At 37.4% G+C, this 18,641-nt stretch overlaps 1 protein-coding gene and 1 pseudogene across 4 annotated transcripts in view; one reads left to right on the forward strand and one right to left on the reverse strand.

Moving 5' to 3' along the window:
- DNAAF4 (dynein axonemal assembly factor 4) overlaps positions 631–18,641 on the forward strand; it is a 100,457-nt gene continuing 82,446 nt past the window's right edge. For 3 of the 4 annotated variants that reach the window (XR_002344798.1, XM_021094952.1, XM_021094972.1), the window contains exons 1-3: positions 632–2,188; positions 2,551–2,698; positions 7,138–7,271. Coding sequence is in view for 3 of the 4 variants with exons in the window: in XM_021094952.1 (XP_020950611.1) it covers positions 1,733–2,188; positions 2,551–2,698; positions 7,138–7,271 (738 nt within the window). In the remaining variant the exon portion in view is untranslated. Of the gene's footprint in view, positions 2,189–2,550; positions 2,699–7,137; positions 7,272–18,641 lie in introns of all 4 variants that reach the window. The other variant, XM_021094959.1, reaches the window with a different exon arrangement.
- LOC102160403 lies at positions 8,244–11,039 on the reverse strand (annotated as a pseudogene).

The following is an 18,641-nucleotide window of genomic DNA, read 5'->3' on the forward strand; positions in this document are numbered from 1 at the left end:
CCATTTCTCCTAGCACTAGTGTATTCAATAGTTATTCCTTTCTTTGATTTCCCCCCATTTTTGTGCACAACCATCTTTGCCATATATCAAATTTCTATCCCTGGGTTATTAACTCTTATAAGAAACACAGATTAAGACTTTTAAGATTGAATTAGAGTCAAGGCTTGTGAAATACATTTTAGATAATTAAGTCTTGAAACAAAAATTAATGGTATTTTAAATTGGTGTCAGTTGATGTAATGATTCAGTAATAAAACTGATCAAGTTTTTTAAAAGATATAATTCATTCAGAGTATAAAACTTTTCATAAGACTGTGGCAGTCAGGAGAACCATTTTACTGCAGAGAGTGTAATTGCTTAACAAAGTGATTGCTAATGAATTTTCCGGAAACTCTCAAATAGGATAAAGTATCTTTTTTAAAACAAATTATTTTTCATACACATATATTGCTTGCGGGTTTTTTTTTTTTTTTTTTTTTTTTAGGCCACACCAGGGCATATGGAAGTTCCCAGGCTAGGGGTAGAGTAGGAGCTGTAGCTGCTGGCCTTCACCACAGCCGCAGCAACACCAGATCTGGGCTATGTCTGCAAACTACACCATGGTTCATGGCAATGCTGGAAACTTAATCCACTGAGCAAGGCCAGGGATCAAATCCTCAACCTCATAGATACTAGTCAGGTTTGTTACCTCTGAGCCACGATGGGAACTCCCTGCTTGTGTTTTTGAATAGCAGCAGAACCTACACTTTAAAATTTTATCTAAAAGGAAGGCATAAACCCTTTCTTTTGAAGACACAGGGGAGTTTGAAACAAAATGGAAAAGTAGCAATAGAACACAGGAAGGAAAAAGCCAAAAGCAACATGAAAAAGAATCCATAGAACTTATTCTTAGGTTTCTCCACTTAGGAGGACAAGGGAAAAGAAGTCTAATATGGTCCCAGTATTCAAAGTTATGGAACCTTGAGATGATGAACCGCTGACACAGTTGGGTAAAGTGGTGAAGAGTGGCCTGTTAAGGGAGTAAAAGATGATTTTTTTTTTCTCCCAAGTCTTCTGCACCTAAACTTTCCTCAAGGACTTTTTCAGGAGCTTTTAAATTTGTATTAATGACGTCCAAAGATAAAATGCTAAAAAAAAAAAAAAAATTAAAATTAAAAAAAAAAATCCCCATCTCTAGGTGGAAAATAGTTTGTAGGTGCTTAATTTTCATGTCTTAAAAAAATCAAATTCCAGTAATTTATAAACTACGTCTCCAGAAAGCATCCTAAGGAAAGAACACTGGCATGTGAGTTACGGAATCAGGATCTGAATCACAGTTCTACTATTAATCTATGTGGCAATGGGGTTGAGTGTATGGATATCAGATTCCTTAAATCCTATATGTGGGATGAATACATGATCTTCGAGTTTCCTTCCAGCGCTAAAATTACAAGTCTCCTTACGCAGTCGTAAAACATATCGGTGTAAATTCAACTTATTCTACAGCTGCGTTGCAGTCCAGTATTCGTCAGGTGAGTCATATGGTCGGTTCTCCCAGTCCTCAAACCTAGGAATAAACGCTACCTACAGCTTGTGTTGAGTTTTACAGTTGACAGGATTTGAAAGACTACAACTGTACAGGCAAGCTCCCAGGCCAGAACGTCTATATAAGCAGATTTCCAAAATAGGAATACCAAATAGTGCTAACTTCTGTCTCTATCACAACGAATAAAAGGCCAGCGCTGCAAAGACCATGTGGGTGTCGCCCCTGCTTCTCGAGAGTCACGCTTTCCCACATCCCTTTTCTGCATTCTCAGGCGCAAAGTTCTTTTCTTGCTTAAACCGAGGCAGGCCTATTTCTACGCTCAGACTGCAGGCATGGGCTAAGTCCTCAAGAGGTAATAGACCCCCAACTAGGGGGTCAGAAAGTCATCAGAGGCGGCAGCAGGGGCGCGCCCGGAGCACGCTGGGAACGCGGGGCGCCGCAGCCCGGCATGACCCGGAAGAGCTGGCGCGTGGTAACCCCAGCTTCCCTAGCAACCGAGCCAGCAAGAGTACTCCCCAGCCTGTCCCGAAGCCTCCCGGGATGCCTTTGCAGGTTAACGATTACACCTGGCAGCAAACGGAGACTGCGGTCTTCATCTCTGTGCCCCTCCGAGGCGTCAGCGTCAGAGACGCGGACGTGTTCTGCACGGAAAACTATCTGAAGGTAGGAATGCGAGTCATGCCTGCCGGGTGACCGGGGGTGTGGTCCGAAGCGTTTGCGAGGGCGCGGCTGTGGACACGCCTTAGGCTCGGCGTTGCAGATAAGCATCCTAAAACTTTAGTCCTATTAAAAATAAAACAAACCACGGAATCCAATACTCCAATACACCGTATCTGTAGATAAATGTCATCAAATCAGAGATTATTTTATCCAGGACTTCCTCATATGGGTTGGTAATTTTTCGAGACCTGGGGTAAATTAATAGCAGGAATTTAAGAAAATGATTTTGGTCTGTCACTTATTCTTAATGGATGCGTCTTAATTTGTGTAACTAAATTAACTTCCGTTTTCCCCCTCCTGAATAGGTCAACTGTCCTCCATTTTTATTTGAGGTGTTTCTCTATGCTCCCATAGACGATGAGAGCAGTAAAGCCAAGATTGGAAATGATACTATTCTTTTCACCTTACACAAAAAAGAAGCGGCCATGTGGGAGACCCTTTCTCTGTCAGGTGGTAAGTTTGTTATTAAAAAATGTTCAGCTGGTTGCGATTTTTATATTTTATACCATTTAAACATTGTTTTTTGAAATAATATGCTGCGCTTCTAGGGAAAAAAAATAGGCATGTGATCATGATTTAAATGAGTTAGTGCTCTAGCTGCCACTTAAAATAAATAATCCAGGAATTCCCGGGTGGCATAGCAGCGGTTTAAGGATCTGGCTTGGGTTGCTGCTGTGGCTTGGGTTCCATCCCTGGCTGGGGAACTTCTGCATGCTGCCAGAGTGGCAATCAGTTGATCACTGCCAATTCAAGCGCTGCAGGGAACTGGGAATCCTGGAAGAGGGACTGCGAGGTATAGCAAAACACACAAGACTCTTACATTTAGAAAGTGGGGGACCAGGAGGCACTCTGTTCGGAAGAACAAAGATGCCTAGGCTTTAGCCCACATGACTTTTATTAAGGAAGGTGATGAGATTATTACTAATGGGATTAAGGAAGATGACAAGATTAGTGGGCAGGAACTGGCATAGGCAATAATGAGGTTATCTTAGTGATATCAAAGGGGGTATCCTTAGGACTTATTGCAGCTGTCTATAGAATAACATGGTTAATGCACAAGTCCTTTATCTTGTCTTCGAAGGAGACTCTATACTTTAGAAGTCTGCATCCATAGATATTTGCCTTCTGCAGAGTTCAGCTGTTCCATGGTCTCCAACAAATCACCTAAATATTGAATTATTTAAAAATTGAAGACATTAATAATAGCTCTTAAAAGATATGGGCTCCTATCTTTAGGGAATAAAGTTTACCAATATGGCCTTTATTGAGCACTCATTTTGTATTAGGCATTAGTTAATCTGTGAATCCTCACAGCAATCTATCACTTAGGTAACCCCCTACTCTCCCCCCACCAGCTTTTTTTTTAAAAGGTGAGGCTACTAAGGCACAGAAGGGTTCAGTAATTGCCAAAGATAACACAGCTAATAAGTGGCATGCTGGAACTGGAGCCTTACTTAGCACTTTGACTCTAAAGCAGTGTTTATCAATGCTGGCTATATATTTGAATTACCTACAGAAGTTTTACATAACACAGATGTCTGCTGAAGTTCACTCTAGACCAATCAAATCATTTCTGGGAGAAAGACCTAGGTATTGGTAGTCTTAAAAGCGCTTTTTAAGGATAATAATGTACAGTCCAAGTTGAGATCCCCTGTTCTCTGTACTCTTAATCAGTCAGTCCTCTGTTCTTCTGCCAGGATCAGCTTGGTGGGTCAGTAATTGGCCTCTACTGCTTTAGCTCTCTTACCCTCTTTCCTGATCTAGTAGTCATGTTTTCTTGTGTTTTCTATCTATCACCTGAAATCTTGCTTAGGTCTTTGGCATTAAGCCTTAAGTCAGGACTATTGAGAATGGGAAATTGCAGTCATTCTTTATAATAGTATTTTCTTGGTATCTTGCAGTGGAATTTAATTTTTTAGTCCCCAGGACCAGGGAGAACTTTTCCCTAAAATCTGGGATTCAGCTCAGAAAATACAGTTAAGTAGGTTGCCATAGCCAGGTTACTTGAGTTCCTTATTGAGTCCTAGACTAGCTGAGGAGTTTTTAAAAACCAGATTCCTGTGCTCCTATTCCTGCCTGCCTTTTTGACTTGTTAAGTCAGAGATGGGAATATGCCATGAAACACACCTAGGGTGTTTTGACTTACCTAAGACTAAATGTAAACACTTTCAGTTTTTTCAGCTGCTGTTGATAATCGTAATTAGATGGGACCAGCGCCATTTTCTATTATGATGGCTTATTTTAAAATAAACAGATTGGGGGTTGGGAACTGCCCAGGTGATTCTGATGACTGGCCAGGTTTGAGAACCACTGACTTAAACGTTTTTGTGTTTGAATCTTTCCTATTGGTCAACAGATTTCCCCAGGTAACGTTTTGTCCACCAGCTTTTTAGGATATAAAGAAAGATCAGTAAGCCTGTTACTGTCCCCTGTTTCTGACATGAAACACTTTCTTCTATGTCAAATCCCTTTCTTAACCTGGTTGGCCACCTTCTCCAGGAATGGGAAGGGAATTTTCTTTTCTAATCATGACCTTTTTCTCTGATTTACACATCTCTTTTCATTGCACTGCTGCTTAATTCTTCTCTTTCATGATTATATGGTCAGCCATGCCAGATTTTAACCATTTAAACCAAGGTTTGGCAGGCTTTTTCTGTAGAGGACTAGGTAACCTATTGGATTTTGTGAGCCATGTGGTCTCTATCACAATTACTCAGTTCTGTCATTGTAACGCAAAAGCAGGAAAAGACAATATGTATTTATTGTCTGTGAAATTTCAATTTATTCCAATTTTTGTAAGTCATAAAATATTACTATCTTTTGATTTTTTTCAACTCTTTAAACTGTAAAAATTATCCTTAGCCTGTGTGTTGTAGGAAAACAAGTAACAGGTTGGGTATGACTGTAATTTGCCAGTTAGATTAGTCAAAACAATCTTAAAATTAACCCATATAATGAGTAATGAATATTGATTTTTACTTCAGAAACCAAGTTTGAGATTCTTTTAGAACTCGCAATTCAGTCAAAACGTTTAACAATCTTTTTTTTTTTTATTCCGCAGATAGTGTTGTGGAACTCTATACTCCAAGCCTGCCTCCCTCATTATTCAAAACATCCTTGCTCCGTCTTTTTCCTAAAGTTCTTTGTTGATCCATTTTTCATGTCTTTTAGACGTGGAGCATTTCATTTGGAAATCTGATGTTTTTTAAGTTATTTATGCCTCTGAAGCTGGTCCAACTTTCTGCCACCCTGTTACTAAACAGGAGAACGTTGGGAAGAGGCTTCAGACCTAATTCCTAAACAAGATCTTGGATGGGTAAAAATTCCTTAGTCTTCACTTACTTTTTTACTGAAATGTAATATGCCTTTCAGTTATGAATGTAAGCCACAGACGACAATAGTATCAATAAAAATAAAAAAAATGTTCATATCACAGGTACTGCTATCTTTTATATGTACTACTTTGAAACTATAGTATTTATTAGACATTCTGCTGTATGTTATTTAATGTGTTAATAAAGAAGCAAATATCTAGGAGTTCCCGTTGTGGCCCAGTGGAAACAAATCCAACTAGTATCCATGAGGATGAGGGTTTGATCCCTGGCCGGCTCAGTGGGTTAAGGATCCGGCATTGCCGTGAGCTGTGGTGTAGGTTGCAGTCATGACTTGGATCCGGCATTGCTGTGGCTATAGTGTAGGCCAGCGGCTACAGCTGCAACTCGATCCCTAGCCTGGGAATTTCCATATGACATGAGTGCAGCCCTAAAAAGTAAAAAAAAAAAAAAAAAGGCAGCAGCAAATATATATATCACATATTTATTTTTGAATATTTTGTTTTAACATAATTGGTTTTCTTTGTGTATTTTTCCATACATTTTAAAACAACGTGAATGGGTGTATAAGGCTTTTCTATTCATCCCTCCACTCCTGCCGCTTTTTTCTGTCCCCTACTCCACCCTTTCCTCCTAAGTTTCCTCTCCCTTCTTTTTTCTCCCCCCTAAAATTCTAGATCATTTCCCTATCCTTCTTCCCTTAAGATAATTTACCCCCAATGGGTCACAGCCTGCAGTTTCTAAAACACTGAGTCACTGAATACAAATCTTTGTGAATGGTAAAATTCTATATATAACATGTCATGTTATTGTGTAATTTTTCCTAAGGCTGGATATACTCTTCATATGTATAACTCACCATTTGTATTTTTGAGAGTGATTGACAGGGTCACATGGTCTCCACCCATCTTCTCTTCTAGGAGACACCATAGTGGTCCTGTTTAAAAGCAAAGAGCCCTGGAGTTCCCGTTGTGGCTCAGTGGTTAATGAATCCGACTAGGAACCATGAGGTTGCGGGTTTGATGCTTGGCCTTGCTCAGTGGGTTAAGCTCCTATTAGATCCCTAACCTGGGAACCTCCATATGCCATGGGAGCGGCCCTAGAAAAGGCAAAAAGACAAAAAATAAAAAATAAATAAAAGCAAAGAGCCCTAGTTTCTCAACAGAGATGGAGGAGGATAATCTGTTCTCTCCCTTGCTCCCCTGCATCTTGCCCCTCCCCCACTATCCTTTCATTCCTTCTTGTGTCCCTCTTCTCCTTCTCTCCCTCCTCTTTCCCCATCCTCAGTCTCTCACTTATTTTCCCCTCCATTGTTCTTTTTCTCTCATTCATATCCTGTCTCTGTCTTCTGTCTCTTGTAGTGCACAAAGGCTTGCATTCTTTACTAATTCTTTACTATTACAGTTTTAAGAGTTACTTGGTTACTTTTTAATAGTAGCTTCTTGACCACTTTGGTATCGATAACTGTTTTTGCTTTTCCCAGATCAGTATGTAAGCAGTTTCTCCTACATAAAACAAATTCATCAAGATCTTAATTTAGTGATATTCCTTATGTTTTAGTTGATAAAGAAATGATGCAGAGAATAAGGGAGAAATCTATCCTACAAGCACAAGAAAAAGCAAAAGAAGCAGTGGAAGCAAAAGTTGCAGCAAGGAGGGAAGATCAAAAATACACACTAAACGTCATGATGAAGGTAAGTTGCAGATTGATAGGAGAGCCCTTTAATTAAAGAGATAGTAGTAAACTATTCAGTGATCATTTATTCTAACTACTGTGTTTCCTCACCTTTTTGTTCATACTTTGGTTATAGGACTTACTCTGTTATGTAGGCTGTCCAACCGATGTGTATTTCTGAAAACCTGTATGCAAGTTGAGAGTATGAGGATTGAGCAATAGGTTTACTTTTTCCAGGGAAAATGTTCTACCTCTAGGGGAATAAAAAAAGTATAATGTTGGAGTTCCTGTTGTGGCTCAGTGGTTAAAAAATCCGACTAGGAACCATGAGGTTGTGGGTTCGATCCCTTGGCCTTGCTCAGTGGGTTAAGGATCCAGCGTTGCCATGAGCTGTAGTGTTGGTCGCAGAAGTGGCTCAGATCCTGAGTTGCTGTGGCTCTGCGTAGGCCAGTGGCTACAGCTGTGATTAGACCCCTAGCCTGGGAACCTCCATATGCTGTGGGAGCAGCCCTCAAAAGGCAAAAAGACAAAAAATAAAAAAATAAAATTAAAAAGTATAATGTTTTATGGTGTTTTTTACTTCTTTTTTTGATCTTGGGATTAATGGACATGATTATTTAAAACAAACAAAAGCATAGATTAAACACTAAATACTGACAAATTAATATCTTTTAAACTGTTGAAGTTTCCAAGTTAAAGCTTTAATCAACAGTATATTTCTTGAGATATAATTTACATGCCATACAGTTTACCCAGTTAAAACTTACAATTCATTGTGTTTTAGTATATATACATTCTTTTTTTTGTCTCTTGTCCTTTCAGGGCCACACCCGTGGCATATGGAGGTTCCCAGGCTAGGGGTCCAGTCAGAGCTACAGCTGCCGGCCTACACCACAGCCAAAGCAATGCCAGATCCGAGCCACGTCTGTGACCCATGCCACAGCTCATGGCAACACCGGATCCTTAATCCACTGATCGAGGCCAGGGATTGAACCTGCAAACTCATGGTTCCTAATCGGATCCATTGCTGCTTCGCCACTACAGGAACTCCTACAAATAATTTCTTATCTCAAATTCTGATTTTGACATTTCGAAATGATTAAGGAATCTATAATAAGTGTCTCATCAAGGGCTCTATGGACCCATGACTGTTCTTTTGCATTTGGATCACTGGTATTGCTTTTATAATAAAAAATTCATCATTCCAAAGATTTTCTCTGCTTTTTATTACTTTTACATATAGCCAATAGTTGTGTACTTTGTTTTTTACTTAATAATTGAACACATGGCCAGCCGTCCAAAGATGTCTACTTTCATTAAACTTGAGGAGTTCCACCTTTTCTCGACCGTATTATCACTGCTATCAGACTTTTGATTTTATCATTTTTCTGAATTTTATAAAATAAAAGGAAAATAATATAAAATTTTTGACAGATAAATATGTACTAAACTAATAAAATAGATATAAAAACTAATAAACTAATAAACTAGATTATTAATGCACATATTGCTGTATTAGTAAATATAACAAAACTGAAAAATAATTGGCAGGTAGTACCACCATGCTATAACTTGAAGTTATTAATCTACTGATATATGAGACCACGACTTTGGTATTTGGAAAGGTGACTTATGGGCATTAATGTGTAAAATATGAAGCTATAGATTAAACTGGAGTGATAGAACCTATGGAAGTCTGTACCCTATACTACAAACTATTCATTTTGTCTGTCTCTTTCCCTGAATAGTGTTGAGACTATGTTTCCTTTCATCCTTATCATAGCCAAGTAAATAGTAGGCATTCAGATATTTGAATGAATTAATGTGAACGCATTGTTCTAGTACCCTGTTAACTGTAGTGAACTTTTATTTTGGTGGATAGGTGAAGCTATTTTTACTCTGTCCAATATTAGACACCATTCACAAAAAGAACTTTGATGGTCCAGTAAGTGCAATGAAGATATATAGCAACAAAAGGCAACATGTTATTAGCTCAAACTGTAAATTAGCTTAAAACTTGAATTACTATGTCTCATATAGCCAAGCCCAGATTAGGGGTTGGAGAAATACACTGCACATTTTCTGGGAAAGAATGATTAAGTCACACTGCAGAGGGGCATGCATCTAGTTATGGGAGGAACTTGTGGCTATTTTACAATTCACCTTCCTCAATTTTAATTGAAAAGATTAGGTTTAAATAATAAAGAGAATTTAACTCATCTAGCAGGAAAAGTTCAGAGAAAGAGCAGTGATAAGATTCAGTTAAATCCAGGTTCTGACTTCATTTCTCTGCAGCATCCTTTGCATTGCCTTTTCTTATATGTCAGCTTCATCTTTAGACTGTTAGAGAGAAGATCCACATCTACATGAGCAGGAGCCAAGGCTATTCTGCTGGTTCCTTCCGCCCCCATTCCCACCCCCCCCCAGCGTTCTGTTATTGAGGGCACCATGTCTACAGGTGCCTGTGGAGAAGGCCTGCCATCAGCCTAGACAGGCAGTGGCCTGGTGGGCAGCCAGGGATGAGGTCTCCAAAACCTGGGTTTACTTGAGGGTGTGACTCTCAGCTCCACCATGTCCAAAGCATTTAGGTCTGAACATGGCAGCATAGCAGGGGTGGTTGCAGTAGGCCTTGCCCTTATGCTCAGCATGGCCCCCTGAGGTCGGTGTCTTTCCACATTTCTCACACTTCAGGCAAGGCCAGTGCCAGTCCTTCCCCAGGGAGGTCACCCACGCAGCAAAGTACATCTCCTTGTTGCACTTGGGGCACTTGGGCATGATGGCACTGGTCCAGGATGGGTGGCGGGGTGGGAACAGATGAGCACCACTGGCTCCATTTTAAGCGCCATAAAACAATTGCTTTAGGTATTGTAGAATGATATTTCAAATGGAAATCAGTTTTACACATGTTCAGAGAAACCTTAACTTCAAATCTGTTGCTTCAAACTTGGTTTACTGTATCAGCTTCCCAGTATCTTTGCTGTAGATCTATCATTCTTTCATTTAGCAAACATTTATTGAATAATATGGTGAGAGAGAGCTGAACAAGTCAATCTTTGCTTTATATTTACTCATAGAGAGGGTGATGGAGAAGAAAAAAAAGTAAAAATTACACCGTAGTATGCATAAGAGGTCATGGGTGGATAAAGAGAAAACACTGACCAAAGATTGGTATCTCAATCTCAGAAGATGGTCAGGAAATATGAGGCAGTCTTATTTGTGTTTAATACTGAAGAATGAGTCACAGTTACCTGGGAATAAATGGGAAAATGATATTTCAGTCAGCTTTGACAAGTGCCTAACAGAATATGGCACAGTGAGAGAACATTTGCTTGGTCAGAAATAAAATCCTGCTGTTTTGAAAAATCTCCAGAAGATAATAGGGAACCCTTTAGGAATTTTCAGCAAGAATACCAAGTTAATTGGCTTTGTATTTTGGAAAGCTCATTCTGGCTAATGAGTTTGAAGAGGTTGCAGGGTGAAGGCAGAGCTTTTGTATTCTTTGGATGAAATGATTTTGGACATATTTCTATGTAGAAGAAAGAAACCAGTAAAGAGGGAGGATTGGTGATGAAGCAGTTGTCTTGGGGTGGGATAAAATTTGGAACAGGTGAAAAATTAAATTTTAGGCAATAGGGGGTGTTATTCTCTTTCGATACCAGAGGGCAGAAATAAGGAATAACTAGGGATTTGGATAATTCTTAGGCACAGATAGTTAAAGTCATCGTTTGTTTTCCTGGTGAAGGAGGCCAGGTCATCTATCCAGAGCATGAGAAATTGAGTTGGAATTGTGGGGGTTTGAGATGATTAATGCAAGCTTGGAATATTGACACCAGACCAATTTGAAATACACTTTTCCTTTTTTATTTTGGACTGCTGTTTCCTACTTTCATATCTTCCTTGTGATTTTTCTTTTTATATTTTGTATTTTTTGTTTTTATTTTGTTTTCTACCTCGGGGGGACCGCTTTACTCACTTATTTTTAACCTACATAGGTCAAATTTGAAGTGCTTTGTTCTGTTATTGTTTTCCTAAAAATTAGAACCCAGAAACTTTAAACTGTGAACTGGCTTTGACTGATGAGATGCAACTCATGCAGATGAGGTATGTGTTGCTTTCTGGAATTGTCTAGGTTATACTGTAGAGCCTTCAGAAAGTCCTTATCTGTGAAGCCTCATGCCCTTTTTATTAGAGGCATGTATAACTGAGATATAGAAAGACCACAAGAATGGCTGTAAACTTCCCTCTTTGAGCTGCTTTTGCTGAATGCCATAGATTTCAGATCATTGTTTTGCCTATAGGTACTTTTTTATTTCTTCTTTGATATCTTCCATGACCCATTGGTGGCTTAGTAGTGTATTATTTAGCCTCCACCTATTTGTATTTCTTGCAGTTTATTTCTTACAGTTAATTTCTAGCCTCATGGTGTGATCAGAAAAAATACTTGGTATTGTTTCAGTCTTCTTAAATTTATTCAGACCTGTTTTGTGATCTAGCATGTGATCTATCCTAGAAAATGTTCCATGTGCTCTTGAAAAGAATGTTGTTGGATGAAATGTTCTCTATATATCTAGTAAGTCCATCTGATCTAATGTGCTATTTATTTTTTAAATTTTTTATGGTGCCATATGTGGCATATGGAAGTTCCCTGGCCAGAGGTTGAATCTGAGCCACATCTGCAACCTACACCACAGCTTGTGGTAATGCTGGATCCTTAACCCACCAAACAAGGCCAGGGATCGAACCTGCCTCTCTTGGACACTATGTTGAATTCTCAACCTGCTGAACCACAATGGAAACTCCTAATGTGTTATTTAAATCAGTGTTTCCTTATTGATTTTTTATCTGAATGATTTATCCATTGATTTAAGTGGAGTGTTGAAGTCTGTTACTATTACTATGTTAATGTCAATTTTTCTCTTTATATTTGTTCTTATTTGTTTTCTATATTTAGGTTCTCCTCTGTTGGGTGTATATATATTTACAGGGATTATTATATCATCTTGTTGGATTGATCATCAATATGTAATGTCCTTCATCTCATTATAGTCTTTTTAAAATTTTGTCTAATATAAGTATTAGTACCCAGCTTTATTTCCATTTCCATTTGCATGAAATAACTTTTTTCATCCCGTAACTTTCAGTATGTGTGTGTCTTTAGATCTAAAGGGAGTATCTCATTGGCAGCATAGAGATGGGTCTTGTTTTTGTGTATATTCAGCCACTCTGTCTTTAGATTGAACCATTTAGTTTATTTACATTTAATTACTGATAAGTATGTACTTACTACCATTTTCTTTTAGTTGTTGTTCTTTTAGTTCTTTTTTTTCCCTATATTCTTTCGCTCTTGTGATTTGTGTCTGTCTTTAGTGTCATAGTTGAATTCCTTTCTCTTTTTTGTGTGCATATCTATTAAAGATTTTCAGTTTGTGATTACCAAGAGGTTATATGTAATAACCTATATAGCTGATTGTTTGAAGTTCATGATCTCTTAGGTTCGAATGCATTCTAATAACCTTGCATTTTTATGCTCCCTCTCTCCATATTTAATTTATTGACATTATATTTTACATCATTTTGTTTTGTATATACCATGACCACTTATTGAGGATATCAATAATTTTACTTCTTTGGCCTTTTAACCTTCCTACTAGCATTATACTACCTTTACTGTGTGTTTGCCTTTATGATTGTGTTTTTTCTTTCATAATTTTCATATTTCTAGTTATGGTCTTTTTTTGCTTAGAAAAATCCTTTTAATGTTTCTCGTAAAACTGGATTAGTGGTATTGAACTCTTAACTTTTGCTTGTCTGTAAAACTCTTTATCTTTCTTTCAAGTTTGAAAAGCAGCCTTGCCAGGTGTTCTTGGGTATAGGTTTTTTGTTTTTTTTTTTTTTTTCCTTTCATCACTTTAAATGTATTATGCCACTCCCTTCCAGCCTGCAAAGTTTCTGCTGAAAAGTCATCTGATAATCTTATGGGAGTTCCCTTGTATATAATTAGATGTTTTTCCTGTGATGCCTTTAAATTTTATCTTTTTTTTTTGTCATTTAATTGCAGTGTGTCTTGGTATGGACCTCTTTGGGTTGATGTTATTTGGAACTCTGTGATGCTGAGACCTAGATACCTATTTCCTTTCTCAAAAGTGAGAAATTTTTAGCTATTATCACTTCACATAAGTTCTCTTCTCCCTTATCTCTTTCTTCTCCCCTTCTCTCTCTTTCTGTAGGAACCCCCCATAATGCAATTGTTTGTATACTTGATGTTGTTCTAGCTGTCCTTTCAACTGTCATTTAAACATTTTTTTTTTCTTTTTTCTGTTCAGCTTGGGTAATTTCCACTACTCTGTCTTCCAAATCACTGATCTGTTCCTCTATATCATCTAATCTACTGTTAGTTTTTTTAGTGTTTTTTTTTTTTTTCAAGTATAGTGCTTTTATTATACTTAGGTTTTTTACTGTACTTAGGTTTTTTATTGTACTTAGGTTTACTGAAGGTCAGTGAACAGGACAACTTGGAATGGGGCAAAAGATTCTGAATGAACACTTAGGGAATAATTATGTTTTATTATTTTTAATTTTTTATTATGATTGATTTACAATGTTCTGTCAATTTGTGCTGTTCAGCAAAGTGACCTAGTCATACATACTTTTTCTCACATTATCCTCCATCATGTTCCATTAGAAGTGATTAGATATATAGTTCTCTGTGGTATAGAGCAGGATCTCATTGCTTGTCCACTCCAAATGCAAGAGTTTTCATCTACTAACACCAGACTCCCAATCCATCCTACATGTCCATGATCTTTTCTGTTTTGTAGATAGATCATTTGTGCCATATTATAGTCTCCACATATAAGGGATATCATATGGTGTCTTTCTTTTTCTGATTTACTTCACTTAGTATGAGAGTCTCTAGTTCCATCTGTATTGCTACACATGGCATTGTTTCATCCTTTTTTACAGCTGAATAGTATTCCATTGTGTATATCTACCATATCAGGAATGGATCATTTAGGTTGATCATCAATGGGCTTTTAGGTTGTTTCCATGTCTTGCTCTTGTGAATAGTGCTGCAATGAGCATATGGGTGCATGTATCTTTTCCACTGAAGTTTTTATCTGGGTATATGCCCAGGAGTGGGATTACTAGGTCATATGGTAGTTCTATATTTAGTTTTTTGAGGTATTTCCTTACTGTTTTCCATAGTGGTTGTACCAATTTACATTCCCACCAACAGTGTAGAAGGGTTCCCTTTTCTCCACATCCTTTCCAGCATTTGTTATTTCTTGACTTGTTAATGATGGCTACTCTAACTGATGTGAGGTGGTACCTCATTGTAATTTAGATTTGCATTTCTTTAATAATTAGTGATGTTGAGTATTTCTTCATGTGCCTGTTGGTCATCTGTATGTCTTTTTTGGTTAAATGTCTATTTAGGTCTTTTGCCTATTTTTCAATTAGGTTGTTTGTTTTTTTGTTGTTGAATTGTATGAGTTGTTGTATATTGTGGAGATTAAACCTTTGTCAATTGAGTCATTTGCAAAAATTTTCTTCCATTCTGTGGCTTGTCTTTTTGTTTTTTTAATGGTTTCCTTTGCTGTGGAGAAGCTTTTGAGTTTAACTATGTCCCATTGATTTATTTGTGTCTTTATTGTGTCTTTATTCTAGGAGGTGGATCAAACAAGATGTTACTGTGATTTATGTCAAAGAGCATTCTGCCTATATTTTCCTCTAGGAGTTTTATAAGTGTCTGGTCTTACACTTAGGTCTTTAATCCATGGTGAGTTTGTTTTGTGTATGGTGTTAGACAGTGTTCTAATTTCATTTTCTTTCATGAAGTTGTCCAGTTTCCCTAGCACCATTTATTGAAGAGACAGTCTTTCTGCCACTTTCTTGCCTCCTTTGTCATAGATTAGTTGACCATAGGTGTTTGGGTTTATTTCTGGGCTTTCTATCCTGTTCTGTATTTATGTTTTTCATCAGATCCTGGACTTCTGCTTTTTGGGAGTTTTAAAATCACATTTTCAAGACAGTACCATACTGTCTTGATGACTGTAGCTTTGTAGCAGAGTCTGAAGTCAGGAAGCCTGATTCCTCCACCTCCATTTTTCTTTTCAATATTGCTTTGACTACTCAAGGTCTTTTGTGTTTCCATACAAATTTTAAAATATTTTGTTCTAGTTCTGTAAAGAATGTCATTGGTAATTTGATAGGGAATGCATTCAATCTGTAGATTGCATTAGGTAGTATTGTCATTTTGACTATGTTGATTCTTCCAATCCAAGAGCATGGTATATTTTTCCATCTGTTTGTGTCTCCTTTGATTTTTTTCATCAGTGTCTTATAGTTTTCACAGTACAGGTCTTCTGTCTCTTTAGGTAGGCTTATTCCTAGGTATTTTATTCCTTTTGATGCAGTGGTAAATGGGATTGTTTCCCTAATTTCTCTTTCTGATCTTTCATTGTTAGTATATAAAAATGAAATCAGTTTCTCTGTATTAATTTTGTATCCTGCAACTTTCAAATTAATTGATGAGCTCTAATAGTTTTGTGGTAGTGTCTTGAGGATTTTCTAGGTATAAAATCATTTCATCTGCAGTGACAGTTTCACTTCTTCTTTTCTAATTTAGATTGCTTTTATTTCTTTTTTTCTCTAATTGCCATGGCTAGAACTTCCAAGACTGTGTTGAATAACTTTGTCCTTGTCTGTTCATGATCTTTGTGGAAATGTTTTCAGTTTTTCACCATTGAGAGTGAAGTTAGCTGTGGGTTTGTCCTAAATGGCTTTTATTATATTGAGGTAGTTCCCCTCTATGCCCACTCTCTGGAGAGTTTTTATCAGGAATGGGTGTGAATTTTGTCAAAAGCTTTTTCTGCATCTCTTGAGATGATAATATGGTTTTTATTTTTGGTTTGTTGATGTGGTGTATCACATCGATAGATTTGCAGGTATTGAAGAATCCTTGCATCCCTGGCATAAATCCTACTTGATCATGGTGTGTGATCGTTTTAATGTATATTCGTATGTACTTTGCTAAATTTTGTTGAGGATTTTTGCATCTGTGTTCATCAGTGATATTGGCCTGTAATTTTCTTTTTTTGGTGGTATCTTTGGTTTTGATATCAGGGTAATGGTGACTTCATAGAATGAGTTTGGGAACGTTCCTTACTCTGCAATTTTCATTTCAGAACAAGAGATGTTAACTCTTCTCTGAATGTTTGGTAGAACTCAGCTGTGAAGCCTTCAGATCCTGGACTTCTGTTTTTGGGGAGTTTTTAAATCACATTTTCAATTTCAGTATTTGTGATTGGTCTATTCATATTTTCTGTTTATTCCTGGTTCATTCTTTGTAGGTTGTACCTTTGTAAGAATCTGTCCATTTCTTCTAGGTTGTCCATTTTATTGGCATAGACTTGCTCTTAGTAGTCACTCATGATCCTTTGTATTTCTGCAGTGTCAGTTGTAACTTCTTTTTCATTTGTAATTTTATTGATTTGAACCCTCTTTCTTTTTCTTGATGGTCTGGCTAATGGTTTATCATTTTTGTTGATTTTTTCAAGAACCAACTTTTGATTTCATTGGTCTTCTCAATTTTTTAAAATTTATCAAGGCTTGATCTGTGGCCCAAGTGCGATCTATCCTGGAGAGTGTTCCATGTGCATTTGAGAAGAAAGCATATTCTGCTGCTTTGGGGTGAAAGTTCTGTAGATATCGGTTAGGTCTGTTTGGTCTGTTGTATCATTTAAGGCCTGTGTTTCCTTGCTGATTTTCTGTCTGGATGATCTGTCCATTGCTGTAAGTGGGGTGTTAAAGTCCTCTACTATCATTGTGTTACTGTCATATTCCCCTTTTATGGCTATTAGTAGTTACCTTATATATTGTGCTGCTCCTATGTTGGGCACATATGTATTTAAAATTGTTATTTCTTCTTCTTGTATGGATCCTTTGATCATTATGTAATGTCCATCTTTTTCTCTTGTGATGCTTTTTATTTTAAAATCTGTTTTGTCTGATATGAATATTGCTACTCCTGCTTTTCTATAATTTCTGTTTGTATGTAGAATTTTATTCCATCCCCTCACTTTAAGTCTGTGTGTGTCCTTAGATCTGAGGTGGATCTCCTATAGTCAGCATATATATGGGTCTTGATTTTGAATCCATTCAACTAGTCTTTTTCTTTTAGTTGGAGCATTTAATTCATTTACATTCAGTGTAATTATGGATAAATATGTATTATCATTTACTAATTTTTTGGGGGATTGCTATTTTGGGTCTTTTTTCTTCCCTTCCTCTTTTTGTTGTCTTTTCTTGCCATTTGCTGACCATGTTTATTGTTATGTTTGGCTTGGTTTTTCTTTTTTTATGTGTGTGACCATTATAGTTATTTGACTAGTGGTTCCCCTTATATTTTTCTATATCCATCTATATGTGTGTAGAATTGTTTCATCTTGCTGGTCTCCTTAATTTCAAATGCATTTTCAAAGTTCTGCATTTGTCCTCTCGACTTTTCATGCTTGCTAGTTTAGATATCATATTTGTCAATATATGTCAATGGGTGATTTCCTACTTTTAAATTATCTTTGCCTTACCAGTACACTTCTTCATTTTTAATATTCTTGTTTCTAATTGTGGATTTTCCTTTTCTGCTTTGAGAAGTTCCTTTAGTAGTTGATGTAAAGCTGATTTGGAGGTGCTGAATTCTCTTCGTTTTTGCTTGTCTGTGAAGCTTTTGGTCTCTCCATCAAATCTCTCTCTCTCTCTCTCTTTCTTTCTTATTTATTTATTTTTGTCTTTTTGCCTTTTCTAGGGCCACTCCTGTGGCATGTGGAGGTTCCATTCTTTTTCCAAGATCTTGGATCATCTTTACTGTCATCACTCTGAATCCTTTTTCAGGTAAATTGCCTATCTCCTCATCATTTAGTGTTTTTTTGTTTTTTGTGGGTTTTTTTTTTTGGTCTTTTTGTCTTTTTAGGACCACACTTGCAGCACATGGAGGTTCCCAGGCTAGGCTTCGAATCAGAGCTACGCCACAGCCACAGCAACTCAGGATCCGAGCTGCATCTGTGACCTGCACCACAGCTCACGTCAATGCTGGATCCTTAACCCACTGAGCAAGGCCAGGGATCAAACGTGCATCCTCATGAATACTAGTAGGATTCTTTAACCACTGAGCCACGACCAGAAATCCAGTTTTTGTATGTTTTTGTCTTGTTCCTTTGTCTGAAAGCTGCTTCTTTATCGTCTTATAGTGTCTACCTTTCTGTTTATGGTCTTCTTGACAGTTGGTATGTAGTTCTCAGGGGTGGTGGTGGTTCACGTGTACCTCTTTGTTGGGTAGGCTCTAGGGACTGCTTTCTGTAGATTTAGGAGCAGATGTTGCTGTTCTGCT

The sequence above is a fragment of the Sus scrofa genome, chromosome 1 (assembly GCF_000003025.6).
Source record: "Sus scrofa isolate TJ Tabasco breed Duroc chromosome 1, Sscrofa11.1, whole genome shotgun sequence".
In the NCBI taxonomy this organism is placed as follows: Eukaryota; Metazoa; Chordata; class Mammalia; order Artiodactyla; family Suidae; genus Sus; species Sus scrofa.